We start from the raw sequence: 26,723 nt of genomic DNA, 5'->3' as shown, positions 1-26,723 counted from the left end.
ATTCACAATTAAGGGCTGTGGTTGGAGGTAGTTTTATAGTATCTCGTGGGGTCAGCTGTAGGGTAATTTTTGGATAAGTAATGGAAAGGTGAAATGTTTCAGGAGGACAGGAATAACGAGGAGTTGTTTTTGATGTTAAAATTCACCGGAGATGGTGAACAATAGACACTTCCCATTTTGAAAGGCATCTTGAAAAGTTGCTCTGTCTATAGTTCCTCCATTGTGCATCCTATATAAACAGAAATTCTACCATTCTGCAGTGGTATATGCATTTGCTGTGATATAAAACTTTTTTATGACATTGACAAACAAATACTGGATTTCTGTAGGACAGTGTTGCCATGCTGGGAAACTTAAAGAAAAAAAAACAATAGATGGGATTTCTACCTTGATTTATACTGACTATTATTTTCATCAATATTGCTTATATTTTTAGTATAACTTTAGTTTGGGAGAAGCTTTGTCATTGAAATAACAGATCAGTGAATCCTTGACCTTCTATATGAAGTGGAAGTTCTTTTAATACAAATGAGTTCCTTTGAATAAACAAAGGTGAAGTAAAACGCATGGTTAGGAAAATGACTGTGCTGGGCCACAGTCCTAAATACGCTTTGCTTAATTTCACCTCAGTGCGACCACTCAGTTGGAGATAATGGGTTTGCAGTGGGGCTGTGTGTCAAGAATAAAGCCACGATGCATATATTCACTGGCCAGGGCTTATATTTGTGTTTTAAATGTATGAGGAATCAAATTATATGGAGCTAAACATCACAAGATCACAGAATGGTTGAGGTCGGAAGGCAGCTCTAAAGATCAACTAGTCCAATCCCCCTGCTCAAGCAGGGCCACCTAAAGCAGGATGCCCAGGACCATCTCCAGTCAGGTTTTGAATATCTGCAAGGATGGAGACTCCGCAGCCTCCCTGAGCAACCTATTGCAGCGTTGGACCACTGTCACAGTGAAAAGGGGAGGAGGTGGTATTCAGATACCTGTAGGAATTGGGGTGGCTGAAGTCCCTCGTGAGGAGCAGGGCCTGTGAACAGAAAGCTTCGTCCAGTTGTGTGAAGAAGGCCTTATCTACTGCTGCAATTATATTAAGTTTTGATCTTCCTGATCAGGACATCTGTAGCAGATACCCAATACACCAGCAGGCATGTTGATCTGCCCACTAGTCTTGACCGAGAAGCTCTCAACTGACTCCTAACCTGTCCCAAGGCAGAGCTCTGTGCATTGCAGCTTCTCTGTCACATAAAGGGCACCTCCTGTCACATAAAGGGCACCTCCTCACCTTCTTGCTGTCCTTCCTAAAGAGCCTGTATTCCTCCATCACAGCACTCCAGTTGTATCAGCTATCCCACATTTCTGCATGATCCCAATGAGATTGTAGCCCTGTAACTGCACACAGTCTTCGATCTCCTCCTCTTTGTTCCCCATGCTGCATGTGTTGGAGTAGAGGTCTCTGAGGGGCATCCAAGTGTGCCGGTTCCGCAGTACAGGCTCAAGAGCTTTCCCTACAAGAGTGTTCTGCAGGTGTTTCCTTCCTTGCATGCCTGTGCTCAGAGGAATTACACTTATCATAGAATGGTTAGAATTAGAAGGGACCTTAAAGATCATCGAGTTCCAACCCCCCTGCCATGGGCAGGGACACCTCCCACTAGACCAGGTTGATCAAAGCCCCATCCAGCCTGGCCTTGAACACCTCCAGGGATGGGGCAGCCACAGCTTCTCTGGGCAACTTGTTCCAGTGCCTCACCGCCCTCACAGGAAAGAATTTCTTCTTAAAATATAATCTAAATCTTTCAGTTTAAAATGGTTAACCCTCGTCCTATGGCTCCACTCCCTGATCAAGAGTCCCTCCCTATCTCTCCTGTAGCCCCCTTTAAGTACTGTGAAGGGGCTATAAGGTCTCCCCGGAGCCTTCTCTTCTCCAGGCTGAACAACCCCAACTCTCTCAGCCTGTCTTCATAAGAGAGGTGCTCCAGCCCTCTGGGCATCTTCGTGGCCCTCCACTGGACCCATTCCAACAGGTTCATGTCCTTCTTATGTTGGGGACTCCAAAGCAGGATGCAGTACTGCAGGTGGGATCTCAGGAGAGTGGAGTAGAGGGGTAGAATGACCTCCCTCACCTTGCTGGCTTCAGTTCAATTGCTTTGTGAATTGCTATGTCCCTTGTCTACCCATCATCCCAGGGTCTTGGCTTGCCTACCCTACCTCACGCCTTCTTGTTCCCTTCTCCATAATTTAAAGCTCTCCTCATGAAGTTGGTCCACCTATTGGCAAAGATACTTTTGCCTCATGTAGTCAAGTGGCTCCTGTGTCTTCCAAGCAGCTGTTGAGCCTTAGAGAGAGTCCCATGGTCATAGAACCCTCTTTGAGGCTCCTAATAATGAGCCTCATAACACAATGACATAGTCCTACTGTAGAGCCCAGCTTGAGAAGCTACTTTTTGCCAGGCAAAAAGTCTCGTCGGAGTACCTGTGCGCATCTTTCCTGAAGGTCGTGGTCCTTAACTCTGTTATAGTTATTCGTAGGTGTCCTCGGGTGATTCATTCAAACCAAGACTGACTGCTTCAGTGATGACTGATATCACAGCAACATGCTACCCACTCATCGAGACAGCTTGAGTTCCGCTAATGAATAAACTCACGAGCGTGGCATTTTGGGGAAGCAGAACATCGGAAGAACCGGAGGTTCCAAACAGGAGTATATTGTGACATACCGCAAATGGACCCATTTTGATCCCTTTCACTCCAAGCTTCTAGTTTAACGTACTCAGTTGTCACAATTCACTTTCGAAACAAGCCTCAGGGATTACCTTATGACCGTTCTTGACATCATCAGAAAAAATGACTCATGTGACTATAGTGTGGCTATTTCTTGTTAATTAATGAATTTGGGAAGTTTTGCTAGTCTTGTGCTAAGGCACAAAAGCTGCCTTCAGAGCCCTATGAGACAAAATCTTCAGATAAAATACACTACAGGGTAAGCAATCATTTTGTATTTATCTCACAAGGGTTCTGTGAAGATTGATGTTATTTCCTCTTCTTTTCAGAGGGTCTGAAGATGAAAACCACTATGCATGTGCCGGGTTTAGGCCTGCGTGCTTTGCTCTGGTTTGTAGGTGCATGTGTTTGACTCCCATAATGCGAATTAGCAGATGGAAAACAGTGGGATTGTTTGCCCTTGCAACACATCAGAGAGCAATATTCCCATGGATTTCAAAATGTGCCTGCTCTGAGAGTGTAGCTGGTAGAGAGATTTTGATTTCTGCACACTGAAGTTTGTTGTTTCTTCAACTCGTATGTTCTGCAGTAAACATGAGGCTGGGAGAGAAGAAATGCTGATTCTAGTAGGTGTGATAGTCCCTCGTTAAAATTTGGAATGCTGTTCAGACATGATGTGTACAACAACCTCTCCTCTGGTTGCTGTGTCTTACCTTAATCGAATAGAGAGGCACTTGTCCACACCCCTGCACCTGAATACTCTTGATAAATATTCTGTTAATTAGTCTCAACACTCAAAATGTTTAAGGGATTTTGATTCTTGTGCATTATCCCAAAGTTGGCCTTAAGGTCTCAAAGCAGCTAAAATATTTCTGATAAAACAAGCCAATGAAACGATCTTTTCTTCTATCCTACTGTAGTAGTTTTTGTATAAGTACAAATTAATAATTTCTCTTTGCCCATGTTCATCTACTGTGAACAAAAACGTGATGCCTGCATGAAGTATGGGAGGACTGAAGTACCTTACTCAACCTTCACGGTGAAGGAATTTCTGCCAAGTAACTTCTCGTGATACTGGCAGTTCATACTGACATCCTCCATTGCTGCTTATGATGTATGTTAGCAAGTTGCTTTGCAAAACCTGGCCTCATAAAGGAGTCTGTAATTGGTGTTAACCTTATTTTGTTTGTCAGCCTTCAGCAAATGCTCTCGGTGGTGTTTGGTCCTCTACAACACTATGCGAATCCAACACGCAGAAGACTGGTTGAAAAGGAGGGAAAAAGTATTCATTTTATACGTCTACAGCTAAAAATGTCTTTTTGGTTCTATTAATCAGCTCTATAAAAATTCCAATTGCTGAGTATCTTGAAGGTATGTGAGCCCAAGCGAGTCTTTCTTGTTTTGCAGAGCCTTGTCAAGTTCTGACTGATGTGCTTCTGTGGTGGGATTCCTGCCTGGTTCTCAGAGTGGCAGATGCTCAGAGGAGGGGTTTCTTCTTCTTGTTTTATGTCAAGTCACTGCTTGGCAAGGCTTTGATTTTGTTGTTTTTCTGTGGGGAAATATGAGCCATATTAAGTGTATTTTGTCTAGTATGCCCAGGACCTATAATTTCAGAAGTCTTCCCTACGTGGTTTTTCAACTTGAAGAGAAAAATACAATAATTTTTGCTTTTTATTATAAGGAAGCTAGTGCTGGGGGAAATTGTCAGTTCTTCTGCCTTGGAGTGAAGAGTGGTAGCCGGTAAGCAAAGCAGGTTTTTCCGCATTAATGCAACCAATGCGATCATATGAATGCATTGGAGGAGAAACTGCAATTAAATTTGCTATCAGTCACACCCATCAAGTGTGCTTAATGTTTCATCAGACTTCTTTTTTTCTCTCAGCCCTATAATTCAGTGTTCTTCTTTGTTTGAAGGTGTGACTGAAAGAAACATAAAAGACTGTAAACTGCAGTATAGAAATACTTTTTTCTATTTAAAAATATTTTTAAACCACAAAGGTGGGTTGGAAGTGCCCCCCTCTTCCCCTTTGCCAAATTACTTCTTCAAGCAGTATCTAAAGGCAGAAAGTCTTTTTTTTTTTTTTTTAATTTTTTTTTTAAGTGTCGGATAAGATTTATGTGCAAGAGAATTGAGAGCTATATTAAAGACTGAGTTACTATCCATCATTTTTAAAGTGGTGTGAAGAAAAATAACACTGTGTGTATGTGTGGCTAGATTTGCAAAATTGCTAAAGGAGCCAAATTCAGGTGTAGTGCATAATGCCAGGGATGACTATTTGGAGTCACTTTTTTTTCTTCCCCCCCTCTTCTTCTTGGGTCATCGGTCAGTTGTGAGCAAAGATCTGTTGCTGTCTGACAGGTATTCACTGCCTTATGTTAATAAATATTTATAGGTATTCACTGCCTTATGTTAATAAATATTTATAGGTATTTCCCTCAGTAGTCTCATATGCTCATCTGTAGCTAAAAGTAAGGCTCTCTTCCACCTTCTATCCCAAAAATGTTCTTGCAAATTTGAACAAAGTCTAAGTGGAAAAGGGTGAGGTCTGTGATCCCATCCCATTGAATCTTTCACTCTCTGGTCTATTCTGATTTATGGTGCTTTTTTTCCCCCTGTGTAATAAAGGTTGGCGCTTACCACTCGACGTTCTCACATCAATCTTTTTCTCCTTTCTTCCTGGCTTCTGGTGGGATCGTTGGCTATGATCGTGCTTCCTTTTGGACAGAGGAAAAAGGAACTACAGGGACAGTTTCTTACATCTAGTACTGCAGCGGGGAGTTAGGAGATGGCCTCGCTGGTCCTTAGGGGTTCCTTCCAACTTGAGATATTCTATGATTCTATGATACATGGAAGCTTCCCGTGGCAGATGGATGAAGCGCTGTCTGTTATTTAGTATTACAAACAGTTGCATTGAGAGAGCGTAGGAGAAACAAAGAGGTTGTTGCAGAGGCAAGACAAGATGAGGCAGCAGAAGGGTATAGACCTCCACGTCTTTCCCTCCCATTATCCACCACTCAGAAATTTCTCTTCATCAGTACTTTGGAGTTAGCTCTGAATAGCATGAGTGAAAGAAGTCTCTGGCAGTTACAGGAGCCTTTTTAAGGCTTCACCTAGAATCAAAAGAAACTGTTGAAGAAATTGAGTCTAGAGAAGCTGAATTTGGCTAATTTTCAGAGAGTTGTTCTCTGTTGCATACGTAAATGATATGAGCTTTATTGTCTGCTGAAGTAACCTGTCTTGAATTTCTAAGTGAATTCTGTGTTTGTTCTATGAATATTGAAAAGAATTTGCCAGGTGGAAAAATGAATCGCCTTTCTCCTTGCATAGATTTCTCCCCTTTCCTCAAAAAAACCCCATGCTTACAGGTTCACGAAGCCAGTCCCCCATTGTTAGTTTTATCATCTTTCAACCACATGCTATGTTTTCTTATATATGCCAAAGAAATGGTACCAAGTCCAGGTGTCGTTCAACGTATCCTCTTGGCTGGCTCTCCTTAAGCCCAGTAGAGCACTTCTGAAAATCAAGTATTTCTCCTTCTAACCACATTTAACCGAGAGCTTTAATGAGGTCTTGCCAAAACCTTTAAAACTCGGAACAATCTAAATTATACATTGTATGGAACGTCTAAGCCAGGGAAATGAATAATTGCTGGAGACTACTTCTGTGACATAGCTTGGTTGTTTTAGTGTAACAGAAGTATAATAGAAGCTTTACGTTAAGGAGTGAGTCTATACTTAGCTCATTGTAATGCTCTTAGCATGCTTAAACCAGGCTGGTTTATTTTGGTGTCCAAAATTCTTCATTTAAAGGTGTTTTTTTTTTTCCCAAAATCTCCGTCTCGAGTATAAAGGGTTTTGTCACGTTGTCATTTATATGACTGACAAATAAAATTCAGCATAGAATTGCAATCCCAGAGAAATGGTTTTAAAAGAAATAAATCTGAGCAGGAAGATTTAGTGTAGGCACGGTAATGCCTTTCCTGCAGTTACTGGGAGCTGGGTTTTAACTACAGACTACTAGAATCCTGGTGTTGTGGCTGTAAACACTGATTAGTGAGATTGAGTTCTTCCCAGGTGTTGAAATTACATGTGCTATTGCAGTTAGCAGTTGTTCAAATTCATCATAAAAAGGGGCTTTATAAATAGAAGTGTTTCAGAGAGGTTTGTGCAGATCATGTTCCTTTTAACTAACTCAGGCTGGTGGTTGGATGGTTTTTATTGAAAGTCAGCTTTCTTAAAAAAATAAAAAAAAAATTGCATCTGAGCAATAGCCATAGATACTTCAGTTTAAATACAATTTCCTGCAAATGTGGGTTCTTTCTTTTCTTTCTTTTAAACAGCCATTAAGAAGTACCTCTCAAAACCATTGACTGAATGTGTTCAGAAGCTCCTTGATTCATTCAATGTATGAATGACTATTACGCATTTGTTTAATGTATAGAAAAAAAAAAAAAATCATTCTACCAAAGCCTACTTGAGGAACCTTTGTCATTGCTTGAATGGCTGCTGACTTGAAAAATAAAATTAGAGACAGCTTAATTTTGGCCGTATAATTGGCTATTTACATTTCTTGCTATTACAGTCTTTTCCCAGATTATTTCTTTGCAGTATTCAGGTTTTAAAAAATGCTTTAATCTCTTCCAAAACTGTGGGAAACTTACTGTACTTTCTTCTGAACCTTTGATCTCAGAGCACTAGAAGTAGAGACATGGTTTAGTGATGGCTTTTTATCAGTTAGGTTGATGGTTGGACTAGATGATCTTAAACGTCCCTTCCAACTTAGGCAATTCTATGATTCTAAGTACAGAAGCTGCAGCAGTGAATTAGGCTTCTACTATCAAGTAGGACATATCAGTTTCTCAAGTTATTTTTCCTGATTAAAAATTTGAAGCTGTTGCAATTTTAACCCAAGTGGAATTTTAAGCCGGCTTCTTCATATAGTAGCATCCAAAAGTTCCAGTTGATTACAGTTTAGTAGTTTGTCTAATCCTGCAAATGGTCAGATGCATGCATAGCTATGTTCATGTTAATATTCATGTTCATATATTTGTGTTTATAGTTCTCTTAAATATAAAACAGGATGTGTGGAAATAGCAGTTGTTAGTTAGGAAGGGGAAAGTTGCAGGAACGGCTATCAGACACCTTGTTGGCTTGATAATGTATGAGTTTTAAAGATAAAACTCAGAAAAATATGCTATGAGACTATCAAGTGGTAATGAGAATGACTGGGTAAAAGAGCAGGACTGAAAAAGAGAGAGAGAGATACCCAGATAGAGAAATGGGGGAGTTGAAAGAGAAGCACAGCAAGTAGGGAAACTAAAGCTAAATGTAAAATACCAAGAGAGAACTGAGAACAGACAGTTGATGCATTGGCCTCAAACTCAGGGAGTACGTGTGAGGGTATCCAAGAAATACTGAGTCAGGAGGCTTTGCCAGGTCAAGCTTAGAAGATCTGAAAATTCTTTTTTTTCATTTTTTTTAATATTCTTTAGATTTATGGCAATGAATGACAGACCTAGCTGTCCATAGGCAATGTCTCGAAAGGCTGCACATTAGCCACTATGATTGTAACTCTCTTAGAAAAGAGAGTCATTGGTAGAATTTTCCTGTGCTGGGTCAATGTTTGTATATTCCTGAGAAATTTATTATATTTTTACCGTAAAAATATATCTGTAGTATTTGTTTCTTTTCAGATGTCATAGTTAGGAAAGGAAGAGATTACTAACCAAAAAATAATGCAATCAAGTTGATGGAATTTAATTGTAAAAATTATAGACCAGACTGCTCACCCTGCTAGCTTAGTAGGTTAATGTGAATGATAATTTTTGACCTGAATTGTTTGGGGGTGGGGTGGGTGTTAGTTTTTAGTCTTTAGCTTTCACCTGTATTTTTCTAGAAGTCTGTGTACTAGCTAACAACACAAGTTTTGAAGTTTTATGCCACTAAATATCCATGGTACATCTCTGTATAGGGCCAGGGACGCTGGCTGGCATCCTCATTACTGGCTAAGAATCCACTCTAAACACTATTAGAGAATATAATTATATCATAATCGTTTATCAGCTGTGCCTTTTGTCTAATTATATGGAAGTTTAAAACTAACGTTTTGGCAACTTCATATAAATATTGTCAGAGTACTCTGCATTTTTCTCTTCCCACCAGCCAAGATACCAGAACTAGCACAGATGTTTTCACTTTGTCTTGTTTGGGGCTTGTGTGCTCTTCTGGGAGTGTGTGTGCGCACATAGAATCATAGAATGGTTAGAGTTGGAAGGGACCTTAAAGACCATCGAGTTCCAACCCCCCTGCCATGGGCAGGGACACCTCCCACTAGACCAGGTTGCTCAAAGCCCCATCCAGCCTGGCCTTGAACACCTCCAGGGATGGGGCATCCACAGCTTCTCTGGGCAACCTGTTCCAGTGTCTCACCACCCTCACAGGAAAGAATTTCTTCCTAATATCTAATCTAAATCTGCCCTCTTTCAATTTAAAACCATTACCCCTCATCCTATGGCTCCACTCCCTGATAAAGAGTCCCTCTCCAGCTTTCCTGTACACCTCCTTTAAGTACTGGAAGGGGCTCTAAGGTCTCCCTGGAGCCTTCTCTTCTCCAAGCTGAACAACTCCAACTCTCTCGGCCTCTTCATAGGAGAGGTGCTCCATCCCTCTGAGCATCTTTGTGGCCCTCCTCTCAATCCATTCTGTGCCCAGCCTGTGTTTGTGCTTGGGATTGCTGTGACCCAGGTGCAGGACCTTGCACTTGGCCTGGTTGAACTTCACGGGCCCACCTCAAGCCTGTTCAGGTCCCTCTGAATGGCATCCCTTCCCTCCAGCGTGTTGACACACAGCTTGGGCTGTGTGCCCATGTCGTGCACTGGCCCATGTTAAACAGCACTGGTCCCAGTACTGACCCATGAGGGATGCCACTTGTCACTGGTCACCATTTGGACATCGAGCTGCTGACTACAACTCCATGAGTGTGGCCATCTAGCCAATTCCTTATGCACTAAGTGCATCTATCTATCAAATCCACGTCTCTCCAATTTAGACACCAGGATGTCATGCGGGACAGCATCAAATGCTTTGCAGAAGTCAGGTAGATGACATCAGTCGCTCTTCCCTTATCCATATGTGCTATATGTAATTTCTACTATTAAAGATAAAGGAGCCCTGGTGACTTTTTTTGTTATCTCTCTAATAAACATGAAGTCTCGGTACTAACAATAATAAAACTAAAGATTGTTGCTAGATAAGGAGTAAGTCTAGGGTTTCTTTTCATCACCACTTACACTTCTCTCCATAGGCACTAATTTCTGATTGATATTTACTCTTTTTCTAGGCAAATCTTGCTCAACTACTGAGTGAGGCGCAAGATCGAAATAAGCATCTTGGAGAAGAGATTAGAGAGCTTCAGCAGAGACTGGGAGAAGTAGAAGGGGACAATAAGGTATTATAAACTTTTGTTATCAGTAAATGGCATGGAACGTGGAAACTGGGCTGGAGTTTTGCATTTACTTCTTAGGAAAACAAATAAAACAATGGGTTGCAGAATCTAGAATACCTTGATTACAATAAATGCTCAAAACAGTAGAACAAAAGAAGCTTATACAGGATACCGGTAAGTGCAGCTACACATTTTTGTATGCTGCTTTTGCTTTTTCGTCCTTAACTAAGGACTAGCCTTGCTTTAATGATCTCAGACTTCCTTTATTTTTTTTAATGTATTTTATTAGTGCTATTTCCTCTTAGGAATAATTACAGATAAGCATGTCTTCATCATGTGATGATTTTCTTTTTTGTTTGCAATGAAAATGCAAAATATTAGTAGATGATAATACCAAGGGGGACATAATTTTTCCCTTCAAAAATATGGAGCATTTGATCACAAATATATATAGTGAGCTTTGTATTAGGCCCTCATCCCATTACCCTTACATAACCAATTTATTTTATTGCTAAATTTAGCAAGTTATATGGAACATTGCTCAAAATCTGCCATTTGGTATTAATCAAACTCCTGTTGTCTCTGTTAATTGAAATATTTAAACTCAAGCCAAATGTGTGTAACATTCACAGCTGGAGCTGTATGCAAAAGTACATTCAGAGATCAAACTAGTGAGAGGTTGAATTTGAGAGTCGAGGTGGTTAACGAAGTAAAAAATGAAACAAAAAATGAATAATAACTTCCCTCCCTCAACTACAGGTTTAAAGTTACAGGCTTTAAAAATGTGAATAAAAATGATGCAACTTTTAATTATTCAGGTGTTTTTTTCTTTCCATTTCAGTTCATTTTATTTTAAACATATGTATATTGTGATAACGTGGTTTGATTCATTGTTTATCATAAAGGACTTCAAGGAAGGCGTGCAGGGAGCTGGGAAAGGGTCAAGTGAGACCTGAATTTGTAGCGTGCATAGCATTCAGTGAAACTTGCTCAAGCCTTCAAAGACCAGCTTTCCCAGTGTTTCTTTTCACTTGCGTGTTATTGTTTGAACTATATTGCAGTGTAGAAGACACGGTTCTCCAGTACCAATATTATGCCATACAGCCTTTCCCAAGCCAGTCCTGAGCAGATAACAAGGGTTTGTAAGTACAAACAGAACACAAAGGTAGTAAAGCCACGACGTATTTAAATACCAAGGTTATATACCCTATTCTAATTCCTTACAACAATATGACCTCAGTAACACAGAGGCTACTTTGTGCTTGAACTGACTTCGTTTAGATTTGCCTTTGCTGGTTAACTTGGTACTAGCTGGTCATCGTTGTGACATCTGTATTCTCAGCATGAGTTTAAATTCATGCTCCTCGTAATGAATGGAAAAATACAAAAAAGGGTTATTCTGCCCACCGTGCCCCTCTCCAAAAGGTGCAAAATAGAGCATCACTAAATAAAGAAGGGGAGGAAAGAACTGCATCAGACGGGGATTAATTTAGACTAGGATTTTCATTTTTGGAACACATTCTTCACTTTCCTAGTAAATGAGAAATAGAGCTTATTTTAGAGTCAGGTTGCTGGTTTTTGAACTGCCTAAAAAAGCATTGCCATCTCTCTGAGGGATTTAACACACTCCTCCTGTGTCAGATTTTTGCTCCCTCCTAGTTTCAGGGCTAACATTTTAGGCTTCTTCCTGAAGCCGTTCCGCTCTGCGCATCAGTTCTCCTGCACCGGCAGCTGGAGCTACTTCAGGCAGTGGAGTCCAGACAACGCGTTGTATATACAAAAACAAAGAACTATAATAATTTGCTTGCTCCTACATTATTTTTCCCCCCCTGCATTCTTCTCTCCGCTTTTTCCAAAGGGAGGGAAGGAGGGAGGGCATCCTGCCCAGCTGGTCTACGTCAACCTTACTTCTGGCAAGAGATGAACAAACAGCTGCTTTTGCAGCAAGTGAAGCTGCTTATGGAGGAACAATTCTGCCTGTGTCTGAGCAGGGGTGACTCATGCAGGCTTTGTCACCAAGTGGCAAGAGCTTTGTAGGACCAAAAAGGAAAAAAAAAAAAAAAAACCACCTCTTTAAATATCACACATTAGCTCTATTGATAAAGAAATGTTTTGATGGCTTGGCTTGTTTTTCAGCGCTTTAATGTTTGCTACTAGTAGGATATGGTCACTTGGATTAGCAAGAAGCCCTTAAACTGGTGACATTTTACTTGATAAGTACGTCATCAGTTAGGCAATAACAAATTACTTGCATTTGGTTTAACTGAACTGATTTTTTTTCCTTTAATTTCAGCTAGAATTCTGTTGGCACAAATAATAAAACGTCTTCAGGCAGTCTCTGGAAGGATTTGTTGCTGCAGTTTGAGAAATACAGCAATAGTTAGACTGCAGTGCTCCAGCAGCAGATATCTAAGACTATTTATTTTTATGATTGATCGCAATGTCTTATCAGCTCTGACACATGAAAACTATTCTCTGCTTATGATAGTTATTTGTAAATCTCTTTCCTTCCTCACATTCTGGCAGCAACGCCGGGAGAACAATTACTGAAACTTAGAAGAGGATGGTTAGGAAATCTAATTCTCTCATGTAAAAGGGTGAAAATGGAAAGCATAAGAGAAACTGGAGGCTTCTGGAAGACTAGATGACTCAGTTTGCCTCCACTTGAATTCCTACCCACGCAAAGAAATGGTTTGGTAAGCTGTCGAGGGCAGCGCTGGGCGAGAGGAAGACAGAGGAACACAATGGCTGTGGTATTACTGAGGGTTTGTTACTATAAGGCAGACAATCATTCATGCAGCAAATGTTAAATGTGGTGCGTGTGTTTTGGCAGAACTGGGGCTTAAGGTAACAAATTTGCATAGTACTGGTCCATATCTGGATTTTACTGCAGCGGCACTGGATTGTTTTGGTTAACAGTCTATGGGTTCTTGACAAACAGGAAGGTTTGACCTCTGGGAAGGTGCCGTTAATTTAAATCCATTCTGCTGTGGATGCTGTTCACAGAATCCTGAGGGGTAGCATTAACCTATTCTCCGGCTGCAAAATGAAGCTGAAAATGAGCAGTCCTTTCCTCAGTGATTTCTGAATGACAGAAATAAAACCACAGCAGCCAGAGGGCAGGTGTATAAAGTTTATAACAAAGCACTAATCTATGAAATAAACTCTTAACCCTCCGGCATAACACTTAGTGTCTCTTTGGGTCACGGCATTTTCAGGCAAGATTTTTATAGCAGGTGGTGCTGCCTCATGAGACATTCGCGATGCAGAATTAAAGGACTTGGCCTGTTCTGCCCTGTCAACTCTCTGATTGGCCAACTGTCTGGAAGAAGCACTCTGTTGTTTTATGGATTGGTGTTTTACTTTATTTTATGTATGTTTATAATGCTGCTTTTACTGGCTGAATTTGGATTTCTGAAGCATTCTTTTCATAACGCTTCATGCTTTTTTTTTTTTTTTTTTTTTTGCCTCGAAATTAGTAGTAAATAAAGAGTTCTCCATTTATTGGCAGGCTGTTTGACCTTGCAAGTAATAATTGCTTGCAGTTGTAATTGCATCGTATGCCTCACCCCCTCCCGGGCTGGAGGAGGGTTGGTCGTAGTGCGTGAGTCACAGCTCTGATCCAGTTCCCAGCCTGCGGCCGAGCCTTACGCACAAGTTCTGCTCTGCTGCAGGCATTGGAGATGTCTGGAAAGTGCGATTCTCCTTCCCGTTTCCAGTTTTTCTGAGCAAAAATGAGTCCTCGGAATGTTATTGCGTTTGTTTCTTACTGCCTTTCTCGCTAGAGAGAGATTTGAGAAATTAAATTAATTTAACTGAATTAAATCATGTTACCATGTCTTTTGTTCATCAGCCTTTTAGCATTTTTAAAAAAAAAAAAGTCCCATAGTTGTGAAGCCATTCCAGGATTTGCTAGTTGCCTTTCTGATTCATTCGTATGGATAAAGAAATTAATAGGAATTATATCTCCTAGGATCCATTCAGCCTTACTAACTGTGCAGTGGTTTGTGCTTTCCCTGTGGGGATAGGGAAATGTAGTTTGCCAAAACCAGTTACTTTTGGGGGCACAGCTTCCCCTGCACAAGCAAACTGCTTATCAGAACAAGTTGTACTGGCTTCAGTGACTCGCACTGAACTGGAGCTGAAATAAGTGGGGAGGATGATTTTGGTATTCTGTCTTGCATCAGCAGGATTTTAATTGGCACATTGCAGCTATGGTGACTGGCATCCCATAAATACCAAAGATAGATTTTTAACGTACAATCTTCTACTTCAGAAGATTTATTTTTTTTTATTATTATTATATATTTTTTTTTTCCCCTAACTCGGCACTATAATGATGTACGTTAACTCCTTGGTGCAGTCGAAGATATGGGGAAAGTCAGGCTGGTTATTGTGGTGGGTTTCTCTGGTCTCTGTGGAGCCACTACAAACGAGGCCACGGGGAGGCAACACTTTTGCTTAGTTGTACTCGGCATAAACAACTATAAATGCTGAATGCCTTATAGACTGTTATTTTAATACTCCGTGATTCTTGACAGGTAGTTTCTTTTTGCTTCGGATATTGAACGTAACTCTGTATTAATTCAATTCAGACTGTTTTCAGCCGTTGGAAAGCTCAGGAGTTCATTGGCTGTTTGAGCATTTTGGCCAAAGATTTTTGTTGCTGGCCCATTTGATGGTTTTTTGTTTTTTTTTTTTTTTTTTAACATGAATTAACTTTTGGGAGTAGATGAAAAAAATAATGCATGAGCAAATGTATTAGCAGCTGTTAGTGCAAATTCTGCACGGATGTAGCGCAGTGGTATCAGCAAAATGAAGCTGGGCAAGCCACTTAGTGACTTTTTAGCCTTAACTAGGAAGAGTTCTCTGCTGCAGAGAATTTTAAAATTTGTATATGAAAATGGCTTTCTGGGAATTCTCTAGTTTCATTCTGACCTGAATTCATTCTTGCCATTCCTAAATCTGTGTTTACTTGGTCTGTCATCCTTTGTATACACTGGTGACTATTGTTGCAAGGTCTAATTCAGCTCCTGTTTAATACTTTGAGTGTTGGACTGGAATTTTTCACTGACAACAGGATCGAGCCCTCAGCTCAGAAAATTTCCTCTGGTTGAAGTAATACCAGCTGCTTGGCCTGGAAGAGACCAACCCTGTGACAGCTTTACTCTTTCTAATGCAGATGTAGTCAAATGCTACAGCCTGTGTTCTCTCCCTTACCCAATATTTTTTTTTTTTTTTTTTTTTTGTAATCGCAGCTCCTTCGAATGACAATAGCAAAGCAAAGACTTGGAGATGATGAAGTTGGGGCTCGCCACTTCGCAGCACATGAACGGGAGGACCTTGTTCAACAATTGGAGAAGGCTCGAGAACAAGTAATAACTAAATGGGCGTATACTGACATGTTATAGAGTGCAGTAGCAAGTAAATTACTGCTTCTGTTGTGTTGGAGGGCTGGTAGCTGATTAACATTGTAAATAGTGGTGAAGGCGTTGGGATTTTTTACTCACCTGCTGGAGAGCAGCTCTGAGGAAAAAGACCTGGGAGTCCTGGTGGACAACAGGAGCCAGCAATGTGCCCTTGTGGTCAAGAAGGCCAATGGCATCCTGGGATGCATCAAGAGGAGTGTGGCCAGCAGGTCGAAGGAGGTTATCCTGCCTCTCTACTCTGCCCTGGTGAGGCCCCATCTGGAGTCCTGGGTCCAGTTCTGGGCTCCCCAGTTCAAGAGTAACAGGGAACTGCTGGAGAGGGTATAGCAAAGGGCTACAAAGATGATGAGGGGACTAGACCATCTGTCTTATGAGGAAAGATTGAGGGACGTGGGTCCTTTTAGTCTGGAGAAGAGAAGACTCAGTGGGGAACTGATCAATGCCTGTAAATACTTAAAGGGTGGGTGTCAGGAGGATGGGGCCAGTCTTTTTTCAGTGGTGCCCAATGACAGGACAAGAGGTAATGGGCACAAACTTGAACATAGGAAGTTCCATCTCAACATGAGGAGGAACTTCTTTCCTTGGAGGGTGGCAGAGCCCTGGAACAGGCTGCCCAGAGAGGTGGTGGAGTCTCCATCTCTGGAGACATTCCGAACCCGCCTGGACACGTTCCTGTGCAACCTGCTCTGGGTGGACCTTCTCTGGCAGGGGGATTGGACTAGATGATCTCCAGAGGTCCTTTCCAACCCTGTGATTATGTGAAATAGTTCTTATTGAGCACTAACTTAAACATGCATAGGTGGTTAGAGTGAGTTTCTTAATCTCAGGAATTCCTTCTCTAGATTATTGATTCTCCTCTTTTTATAATGTGCAGCAACAACTTGTGATAATTGAATGCTGTCAATGAATGTCAAGAGATTCCTTAGTGAAAGCTGTTACAAGTATTCAACACAATATGTGGTGGCTGATGCATCTTATAAAGATATTGTCAAAATGAAAATTTCTGTAGAAGCGTTGTTAGTCTCCCCTCACCACCTCCTCTTAGCTGTTTCTTCCCCTCTTCTGAAAAATTCTTGCATCGGGCTTCTTTTCCCTCCCTCAAATCTGTGTTAATGCAGCATCCAATTCATCACACTCTTTCCCTAATAGCGATACGTAGCTTTCTGGACAATCTGTGGGGGTTGTGTTCTCTGTTCCCACACTTATTCCTACCAATGTCAGTTCCACCCTGAATGAGCCTTTCTGTGATCCAGGAGGAGGTTCAGATTTCTTATTTTTTTTCAGTTTTCACTCAAGTGCGGTGCTACTTTAGCAACAGAGGGACTATTGACTGCACTTTGTCTTCTTAAATGGGATTCTCTCTGGTATCTCTGTTCCCAAGCTCGTGCTCTCTCTGTTCATGTTCATCGCCTGGCCTCTTTTCATATGGTCTTCTGTTGTCCTTCCTGGCTTATCAGTGTTTTCTGAGGTGGCAGTGGAGATTTCTCAATTCATTGAAGTCTTTCCTCACACTCTTCATTTCCTTTCCTTGGAAGATTGAAGCTTTTTGTCCCTGAGTATCTTTCATACTGGACTCCTTCAACCTTTTGTTTAATAGCAAAGCTCACGCTGTCAACTACATGCTGGCTTGGTTTGTACTTTTCTCAGTTCTTCTTCCTATTCTGTGTAACTTCATTCCTGAGAATCCCATAATTGGTATAAGTTCCCCCTAACAGACTACTTCTTCATCATCTTCAAATGATCTTCAAAATCTTCAAATTTGCCAAATTCTTATTCAGTTGAGTTCATTCCTGGAGTCCTAGAAATCATATGCTAAAACCAGACCCCTCACCAGCTCCGTTGCCCTTCTCTGGACCCGCTCCAGCACCTCAATGTCTTTTTTTGTGGTGAGGGGCCCAAAACTGGACACAGTACTCAAGGTCGGGGCTCACCAATGCCAAGGGCAGGAGGGCAATCACTGCCCCAGTCCTGCTGGCCACGCTGTTCCTGATACAGTCCAGGATGCTGTTGGCTTTCTTGGCCACCTGGGCACACTGCTGGCTCATATTCAGCTGGCTGGTGACCAACACCCCCAGGTCCTTTTCCGCCAGGCAGCTCTCCAGCCACTCTGCCCCAGGTTGTTCTCTAGAGATTTTATAAAACATGTCTAACTGCTAAAGTTACTTAACTTCAAATTAACAAAATAGAGTAAAAGTGCTGGAGGTTCTGAGCTTTGGAAAGATTTTTGACTGTCCAAAATCAATCCTGTTTAAACCTGCAGTGCTTGTTGCTGTTTCCAGTTTGGGCACTATGTAATCTTTTGTCTAAACTTCGAAATAGTCATACAGCTCTCCTTTTTTTTTTTTTCTCAGATCGAGACTCTGAGATATGATTTTCAGGCTGCGCTGGATGAGCTACAGGATGTGAAAGAGGAACGCTCTTTTTACCAGGATAAGTCTGACAGACTAAACCAGGAACTTAATCACGTCTTAGGAGGGCATGAAAACCGTATCATCGACGTAGATGCTCTGTGTATGGAGAACAGGTGAGTGCGTTGCAAACCTTGCTGTTTCCCTGGAACAAGCAGTGTATGGCTTTAACAGAGAGCGTCAGGAAGTCAATCACAACAAAAATTTAAAGAAAATATGTCCAAGAATAAAAGTCAAGAGATTTGGGTAATTTTTTTTTGTCTGTACTGTAGCTAACCATCAAATAACATTGAGAAAGTTAGGCTGCAGGAAATTGCCAATGTTTTATTTGGCTACAGAGATGTCAGTGATACTCCCAGAGCTAAACAGGGAAAAGGAAGGGAAGTGCAAGCCTTTTTATTCCCATCACTGTATGGCACCAAAAGCAAGAATATTAAAAATCGGTGTCTTCAGAAGCTCATAGTGAGCTGTAATGAGCTAATCTTGGATTGGAAACAGGGACTTTGAGTACCCTGAGTTAACAGTTTTGGACATAATTCTCACCACAGGGAGAGGTTGTCAACATGGAGTGATTTGCCAACAAAAGTTGCTGGTGAAATCACCCATGTAGATATTCTTGCCACTTCCTTGGGAAAAGAATGTTTTTTGTGGCCTCTGCTGAGGACAACACAAAAGAGTCACTGTCAGAGCCAGAGCAGGTACCTCCCTGAATGTCAACAATTATTTTAAAGTGAAATATCTCTTGTAAGACACTTTCATTTTACAGAAACTTATGCTTCAGGTAGGAAAGTATAATACCAAAGGCATCATTTCCTCCCAACAACTCCAGGTTTTTTCTCTTTTGCATGACCTACAGAGTTCTGTATCAATTTAAGGTCCCTGCTTCCCTGACAGTGATAGGATTTTTTTTTTCTCTAAAACAGTTAAATTGTCACAAACCCTGAGACAGCTGCAGTTGCACTACATGAAAGAGGATAATTTATAAACCCTTTGTACATGAAAAAGATATTTTACTATGTGGAAATAGCAGTCTAATCCAAGTGCATAAACTCTATTAGGAAGAACTGTACTGTTTCAGTTAACCGTATACCATTTTTCAACTAGACTGTTAAATTTTCTACTTTGTGATTGCTAATGAGAAGTGCCATGTAAGTGATGGATATTGCGATGCAAAAGTTCTGCATAGTTGAGTCTAGTGTTGACGTATATACAAATCTTCAAGTGTCCATCTCACAAACCTTCAAGTACAGAGGGCTTCCTGAATATTTCCTCTGGACATAAATATCTCCTTTTAGCTTCCCTCCCCAGAAACCAGAGGACCAATATAAACTGGTTGTGCAGCATGCTCGACAAATCTAACAGAAGGGCAGCCTCCTTTTCTGATGCAATTTGTTTCCCTACTTAAAGTTTTATGGGGTCAAGAGCAGTAAGATTTTGCTATTTCATCCTTCACAGAACTGCAGAGGGAAAAGAACTCTCACTAGTTCAAAGAGAGGACATGCCAAATAATAAAGAGGAGTGCTTGAGGCAGTACTTGAAGTTAACGTGAAGTAAAGGATTAAATTTCTTTTTCAGGTATCTTCAAGAGAGATTAAAACAACTTCAAGAGGAAGTCAACCTTCTTAAGTCTAATATTACTAAATATAAGGTAAGATCCTCTCAGTGTATCATCTGAACTGTGCTTCGTTGTGCATGGAGGTTATTGTTCATTCTCATGTTCATATGCATTTAAAGAACAAAATTAGAATCATAGAATTGTCTAGGTTGGAAGGGACCTTTAAGATCATCTAGTCCAACCATCAACCTAACTCTGATTAAAAAAACAAAAAAAAACCCCAAAAACCCCCACATCACTAGACCATGTCACTAAGCACTATGTCAGCCCATCTTTTGAATACCTCCAGGGATGGTGCCTCAACCACTTCCCTGGGCAGCCCATTCCAAGGCTTAAGAACCCTTTCAGTGTAAACATTTTTCCCAATATCCAATCTGAACCTCCCCTGGCACAACTTGAGGCCGTTTCCTCTTGTCCCATCACTGTGACTTGGGAGAAGAGACCGACCCCCACCTCTCTACAGCCTCCTTTCAGGGAGTTGTAGAGAGCGAGAAGGTCTCCCCTCAGCCTCCTTTTCTCCAGGCTGAATAATCCCAGCTCCCTCAGCCTCTCCTCATAAAACTTACTCTCCAAATTGTGTCTTTTAAGAAAAATCCACCACTAACATTCTGACAATATTAGTGTATATATTATATGCTTAGTCTTCCTTGTAGTCTTCTTACCTGATGTAGTACCAAGGGATACCCATTAAGAATATTCTGAAAAATGAATTAAATACCTTTTTTTAACTTCTGTGGGGGAACCCTCCTCCTGCTGGAATCACCCCTGCCCACCATGATCAGGCTTCCAGCCGGCGGGTAGGTAGAAAGTAGCAGGTCACACAGTGTCTTGTGAACGACAGCAACTGGTTGCTGTCACAAACAAGTCTTGTGCCCTAATGGCCGCACAATTTCTTCATATGTCTTAATGATTGCTAAGTCTTCATTGTTCTTCCATTGCTGGGTTAAGATATATGCTGTTTTGCATGCAGTCTTTAGGACTGAATCATAGAATCATAGAATGGTTAGAGTTGGAAGGGACCTTAAAGATCATCTAGTTCCAACCCCCCTGCCATGGCAAAATATTCTTGCTCTTCCCTGAAGTCAAGCACTCTATATTTTGGGGTGTGGGAGGGGAGGGCTTCTTGTCAGGGCATGAGAAGGGTTGTCTTAGGACTGTCAGTAGGACTTCTTAACCATTTGGGTCACTATCAAGCAGTCACGGCACTAATTGCTTTTTGTGCATGAGCAAAGCTCCTCAAAAATACCAAGTTCATTTCAGCGTCTGTTCACGCTTATGACTTGGGTCTCTCGGAGTGTGAGTTAGTTTATCGGTGAGAACTGAGCATCTTGGTGGTTTGGTGGGTTTCACGGAACTGTCATTGTTTTGGAAGAGCTGGACTTCTGTGGCAGGATCATTCTGCTGCTAATTCCTGAAAGTCAGTATTTGCTACTAAAAGGGCTTCTAGAAACTCCGATCAAGGAGTTTGAGCTTTCCCTTTGAAACCTATCCAAATAAATACTGGGGAAGGTCAGCTTTTGTTCCCAACTGATATTCTCTACAGGATACTGTGGTATCTTCAATGGCACTCGGCAGATTATTGTAAAAATTGCGGAGAGTGGGTGGGAGAGACTACAATAAACTGATTGCAATGAGACAGAATGAGTCTTTGTAACATTGCAAAGACTTTTTTTTTTGGCTGGAGAATAATACTGCGGGAGAGTCACACTCCCACAGGTCACTATGGGTGTAAGCTCCAGGTCCTGCAGAATTGTTCTGAGACCAAAATCCAAAGTTCTGGATTCTTTACTGCTAATGAAAAGATTTGTTTGCTTCTGTTTTTCTAAATAAGATATTTGTTGTTTCCTTAGAATGCACTAGAGAGACGAAAAAACTCAAAGACCCATAGCAGATCCAGTAGCAGTGCTCTGACTGGAGTCCTGTCTGCAAAGCAAGGTATTGCATCAACGCAGCATGGTGTTGTATAACTCCTTGAATTCCTTCCATTTTACCTCTTAATTTCAGTAGCCCTTTCCTCACCAACCAAGGCAAAATCTTTCTCCTCTTTCCTGTTTATTATTATGTGCTAATTTTTGTCCTTTTCTCAGTTGACTTGACAATATAAAATCTGCCTCTTGAGTACTGCTCCTCCTTTTGTTACTCTCTTGCCATTCATTCTCTCCCCTGTCAATTTTATCAATCTTTTTTTTTCAATCTCGAAACCCCTCTGCAACTTTGACCCTGAAAAATCACTTATTTATTCATCTCTTTGCTCTGCTAACAATGGCAATCACAATTTGTATTCCAATGAAAAATAGACTGGGTGGTAGAGGAGGGGCCCTAAATCAAGTTCTCTGCTACTGTTCTTGGAAGCTTTTACATTCAGATGTTTTGCAAGAAATCCTTTTGTCCCATGTTTGCTATCCATGGGTAGCAAAATGGAGTAATCTCTTTTTCCCCCTTCAAAGAAAACGTCAAGATTAGGAAAGAAAGGGGAAAAGAAAATTCTCTGAGCTAAACAGTGTACCTGGCAGCCTACTGTTTAGGTGTTGGTGTATTCATACACACACACACGAGATCAGTAGTTATTTGTCATGGTAGGTTGAAACTCGCTTTTCTGGGTTTGACTTATCTTCTGTCCTCTTCTCCATATACTTGCATGTATATATAAAGAGGCAGAGCCAGATTCTGGTTACAGAAGTTAATGATATGAGTGAACTTCCTGATGGATATAATGATATGAGTGAACTTCTGCTGCAGAGGGTGCATTCATGGGTGACTGTATTTTCACATCAGTCTTAAGTAACCTGAAGGATATCATAATTCTAAAAAGTAATATAAAAGCTTCCTTGTGGGCTTATGTTTTAATGTAAGTGGGAGAGAAATGACCGATTTTTGCCAATCTGTAGGCCTGTAGAAGATTAAGTTTGTTTCCTTCTGAACAAAAATAGTTTTCCAAAAGCAGAATTAAGTTACCATAAGATGTGTCTGCCTACACTTGTTCTGGCAATTGAATAACGAACAGTTTAGAAAGCCACCATCTTTGTGCCAGCTAGAGACTGACTTTGTTAATTGAAGAAAAAAAAAAAAAATGTATTCATTTAAGTAATGAGAGTGGTTCTTTAATGCTAAGTAAACGTTTGTGTCACAACTCTGTGCATTAGAAGCCAAAATTTATTTGTGTTTTTAACATTATAGTCCAAGGGCTGTTGTCGGAGGATCATGGATGTAGCCTACCAGCCACACCACAGTCCATTTCAGACCTCAAATCACTGGCCACTGCATTGCTGGAAACTATCCATGAGAAGAACATGGTAATACAACACCAAAGGCAAACCAACAAGTAGGTAGCATGACTTCTAAGTCGTAGTTTTGGGGGACTTTCAGGGAAATGGGAAGGAAGGCCCATTTTCACAGAAAATTAATTGTCATTGTTAACTGGCAGGTTCTTTCGTTTTTGAGATCAGGTATGTATTTAGAGAAAAATTTAATTTTTGAAGTAAAGCCTGGGGTTGACAGAGACCTGCCTACCTCTACTAGGCAAGGATTGGTTTGCAGCTCAGCTTTAAGACAAACTATAATAACACAGAGGGAACTTCTAGCAGGTTGTCTGTAGGGAGGGCTAAAGAAAAGCTGCTGGGAGGAAGAACGCCCTTGAACTGGAGGAGAAGATATGTGTTAATTGGTTGTTAATGTAGGAATTTGGTAATGAACGCTGTTGGGAATAGTAAATGTTGCACCCAGGAAAGGGTCTGAAAAGATTTAGTGTAACATTTGTCACAGGCTCGCAGCCTATGTGTCATCCAAATGATAGCTGTTGCTCTTGTAGTTACTTTGCCAAAAGTTGTAGGGAGATAAACACAGTTGGATTGCCACTGTATGATTATTTTTTTAAAAATCTGAACTGAACTTTCAAGGAGAGTTTGTTTACTCTTAGCTCTTCTACTCATCAGTACAATTCTTCGTGTCTTGCACAGCTCCTATCATGGCAGAATACAATAGTTTTTGACACATTTTCTGACATTCTGATATTATTGTCCTTATACAGTGCATGAAAATCAGAGCTAGGAAGTGTTCCTTGATTCTGTGCTCAGGTTTTTTTTCCCTTTTTTTTTTTTTTTAAACACTGAGTCACTATTGGTAATCAGAGGTTATTCAGGCTTCTCAAAAGCACATCAGGACCAGATGCCAGAAACAGGCAGGCATCTTTCATGAAAGGAAGGAGTAGTACAGAAGTAAACTGTATTGCACTAGAATAGATGATTCATTTTGAAAATTGATAACTCTGATACTAGGCAGACTCCATCGCATAATTCTTGGTGATGCGGCAACAGAAGTGGAGGAGCAGTTTATAGCCACTCTTAATACTCTTGAGAAAGCAAATGCTTAATCAGCGAAAGGGAGACGAAAGCGGTGAAAATGTAGCCCGGGTCGAACTGGTGGCAGCTCAGTTGCTTCGTGTCTGTATGTCATGTAATGCAAGAGGAGTTCCTGCGCTGAGCAATGCTGATGAAGGGCTAACACCCCCTTACTAACCCTTCTTACTGCTAATGTAACATCAGAAGGAAAACATCCAGAGAACAACTTTTGTTATTCCAGATATAACCAATCTTTGCCTTTTACATCCTGATGCTGTATCATTACCCGGTGTTCTAACTTGCATACTCTTGCTTATAACTATAGCAAACTTCTTTCTTAATTTTGTGTCTCTGATCACTCTTGCATCTCTCAAATGCATCACTGCGATGATAGCTTTACTTTCTGATACCACTGTCTGCTTTCAGCTGTTGAGTATGGGTTTTCTCGAGATAAGCCTCCACAAGGAGATACGATTCTTTTATTACGTGCTTAACCAGTCATGTAGAGCCACGGGAACAGAGATTGGATTTGTGCACAAACTAGTATTCTGTGCCCAATAGAAGATCAGGCCTTAGAGGGAGGTGACAGTCTACATCTCTCCTGGGTGCCGACTGTGCTCAGAGCTGTAGTTTGTAGTTTGTATTTGTATGTCCCATCCCTGGAAGTGTTCAAGGCCAGGCTGGATGGGGCTTTGAGCAACCTGGTCTAGTGGGAGGTGTCCCTGCCCATGGCAGGGGGGTTGGAACTCCATGATCTTCAAGGTCCCTTCCAACCTAAACCATTCTATGATTCTATTCAGTTCAGGATGCTTCAGGGAAAAAAAAAGATAAATCCTGGGCAAGTTGAATAAAGAGCCTCAGCAGCATTCCTATGTGGTATGCTCCTTCGTCCTTCTTTTTGTCACCTTTGGATTTAGTTGGGTTGAAGAAGCTTTTAAGGAGCTAGGAGGAAGGGGAACAACTTGAAGTAGAAACACCTAAGACACAAAAGAGTTAAAGTGAAAAAGGGAAATGCAGGTAGGACATCAGAGAAAAACATCCTTTATTTGAGATGCGTTACCTGGTTGTTGGGGCACTTATTTGCCATGTAAAAAGTTACAAGTAAAGACTGCTGACTTCTGCAAATGGGGAAGAAACTGCCCCAAAAATGGGGAAGAAACAGACAGGTCCATAAACTGGTACTAGTAGAAGGTGCATTCTTTTGTTGAAGACATTTCTCCATTCAGAGTAGGAAGCTGAGAAGGATGTGGGGCTAGAGAGAATCGTAACAACAAAAGGTTTTACATAAATCAGAAGGTAAAAGTCTCCTTCACCCCTCTGTCCTGTTTGCCTGGCTTTCCCTGCGCAAAGGAGCATGTTTGAAGGACACAGATAATCCTTGAGATTGTTGTGTGAAGAAAGTGAGATTTATCGGGTGAAGAACGTGAGATTTTGGGGGTTTTTTTTCAGTCAGGGGAGAAGTTCTGCTTTTGATTTTTTGATTGATCAGTTAGTGATTCTGTTATCAGTAAATGAGACTTTTCAGACCGTATCAACTTATTTTCCTCCAAACGGTTAACCTAAAGTCAAAATGTCTTTTGTTACTTGTGGATTGAGCTGTGGCTGTATAAGTTCACAAAAGCAGAATGCTAGATTTGCTTTCTGACTAACTGAAGCAATAACAAGACAGTGAATTTTTTTTTTTTTTTCTTGCGTAGATGAGAATTTGGATGTGCTGTTGAAGTTGACTTTCTGCTGTTACACTGTTGTTAAAAACATCCGTTGCGATGTGCTCTTGGAACAGACACACTATTATTATTGCCGCTTTTCTAAATATGTGGCATGATAAAAAGAGCTGTGGGAGTATGTGCCTAGGAACAAGCAGGCTAAATCCAGCCTTTTTTTTTTTTTTTCTTTTTTTTTTAAGCCTCACTTTTAAGAAAATGTGTTGTTTGGGAAGAAAACAAGACATTTTCCCCACGTGATTCATAGCTACTATTGCTAAGTTTAAGTAACATCCTATGTTTTTCCTCGCAAGCACGTTAGCTTAATTTGAAAAGGCAGTTGTAAATGAATTCTGTATGCAGTAATGTCTTGCCAGATTAAATAGCTACATAAATGCAAAAATGAACAGCCCTAACCTTGCCTAGCAAGTGGATAAAAATCTTTTTTTCCTTCTGCTGGCAATAAGCTGTTTATTAGATGTTCTTTTTAGTGCAATTTGTTCCTGAAATTGCCAGCACCCATGCAAGCCAGATCAGTTGCTCTGCTGCTCAGACATGTTGCGCTAATTTTAACATTTCCAACTTGGGCAAGCTCAGTCATGACCAAAATTACAAAAAGTAATTGTGTCAGTCTGTAACTGAGTAGATGTTTCCAAGTGATGTATAGAACTAGATGTGTGACCCTGACAGACCCTATTTACAGGCATTTGGGGGATTGTATGAGGGTAAATGTCTTCTGTAGCAAGATCTAAACGGAAAGTCTGGAGACTTAGTCTGGAGAAGAGAAGGCTGAGGGGGGATCTGATGAACGCCTATAAATACTTCAAGGGTGGGTGTCAGGAGGATGGGGCCAGTCTTTTTTCAGTGGTGCCCACTGACAGGACAAGAGGGAACAGGCACAAACTTGAACATAGGAAGTTCCCTCTAAACATGAGGAGGAACTTCTTTCCTTGGAGGGTGGCAGAGCCCTGGGACAGGCTGCCCAGAGAGGTGGTGGAGTCTCCATCTCTGGAGACATTCCAAACCCGCCTGGACACATTCCTGTGCAACCTGCTCTGGGTGGA

The 26,723-nt window shown here is 41.0% G+C and overlaps 1 protein-coding gene across 1 annotated transcript in view; it reads left to right on the top strand.

Annotated features, from left to right (window-relative positions):
• Nucleotides 1-26,723, top strand: part of CCDC149 (coiled-coil domain containing 149) — a 55,533-nt gene that overhangs the window by 12,221 nt on the left and 16,589 nt on the right. Inside the window, exons 4-9 of the mRNA XM_074147865.1 lie at nucleotides 10,063-10,170; nucleotides 15,426-15,542; nucleotides 17,948-18,120; nucleotides 19,580-19,652; nucleotides 21,470-21,554; nucleotides 22,797-22,941. Coding sequence (XP_074003966.1) covers nucleotides 10,063-10,170; nucleotides 15,426-15,542; nucleotides 17,948-18,120; nucleotides 19,580-19,652; nucleotides 21,470-21,554; nucleotides 22,797-22,941 — 701 coding nt within the window. The remainder of the gene's footprint in view (nucleotides 1-10,062; nucleotides 10,171-15,425; nucleotides 15,543-17,947; nucleotides 18,121-19,579; nucleotides 19,653-21,469; nucleotides 21,555-22,796; nucleotides 22,942-26,723) is intronic.

This window comes from Numenius arquata, chromosome 5 (assembly GCF_964106895.1).
Source record: "Numenius arquata chromosome 5, bNumArq3.hap1.1, whole genome shotgun sequence".
NCBI lineage: Eukaryota > Metazoa > Chordata > Aves > Charadriiformes > Scolopacidae > Numenius > Numenius arquata.
Note: the sequence above shows the minus strand (reverse complement) of the source record. Positions and strands in the feature narration are given on the sequence as shown.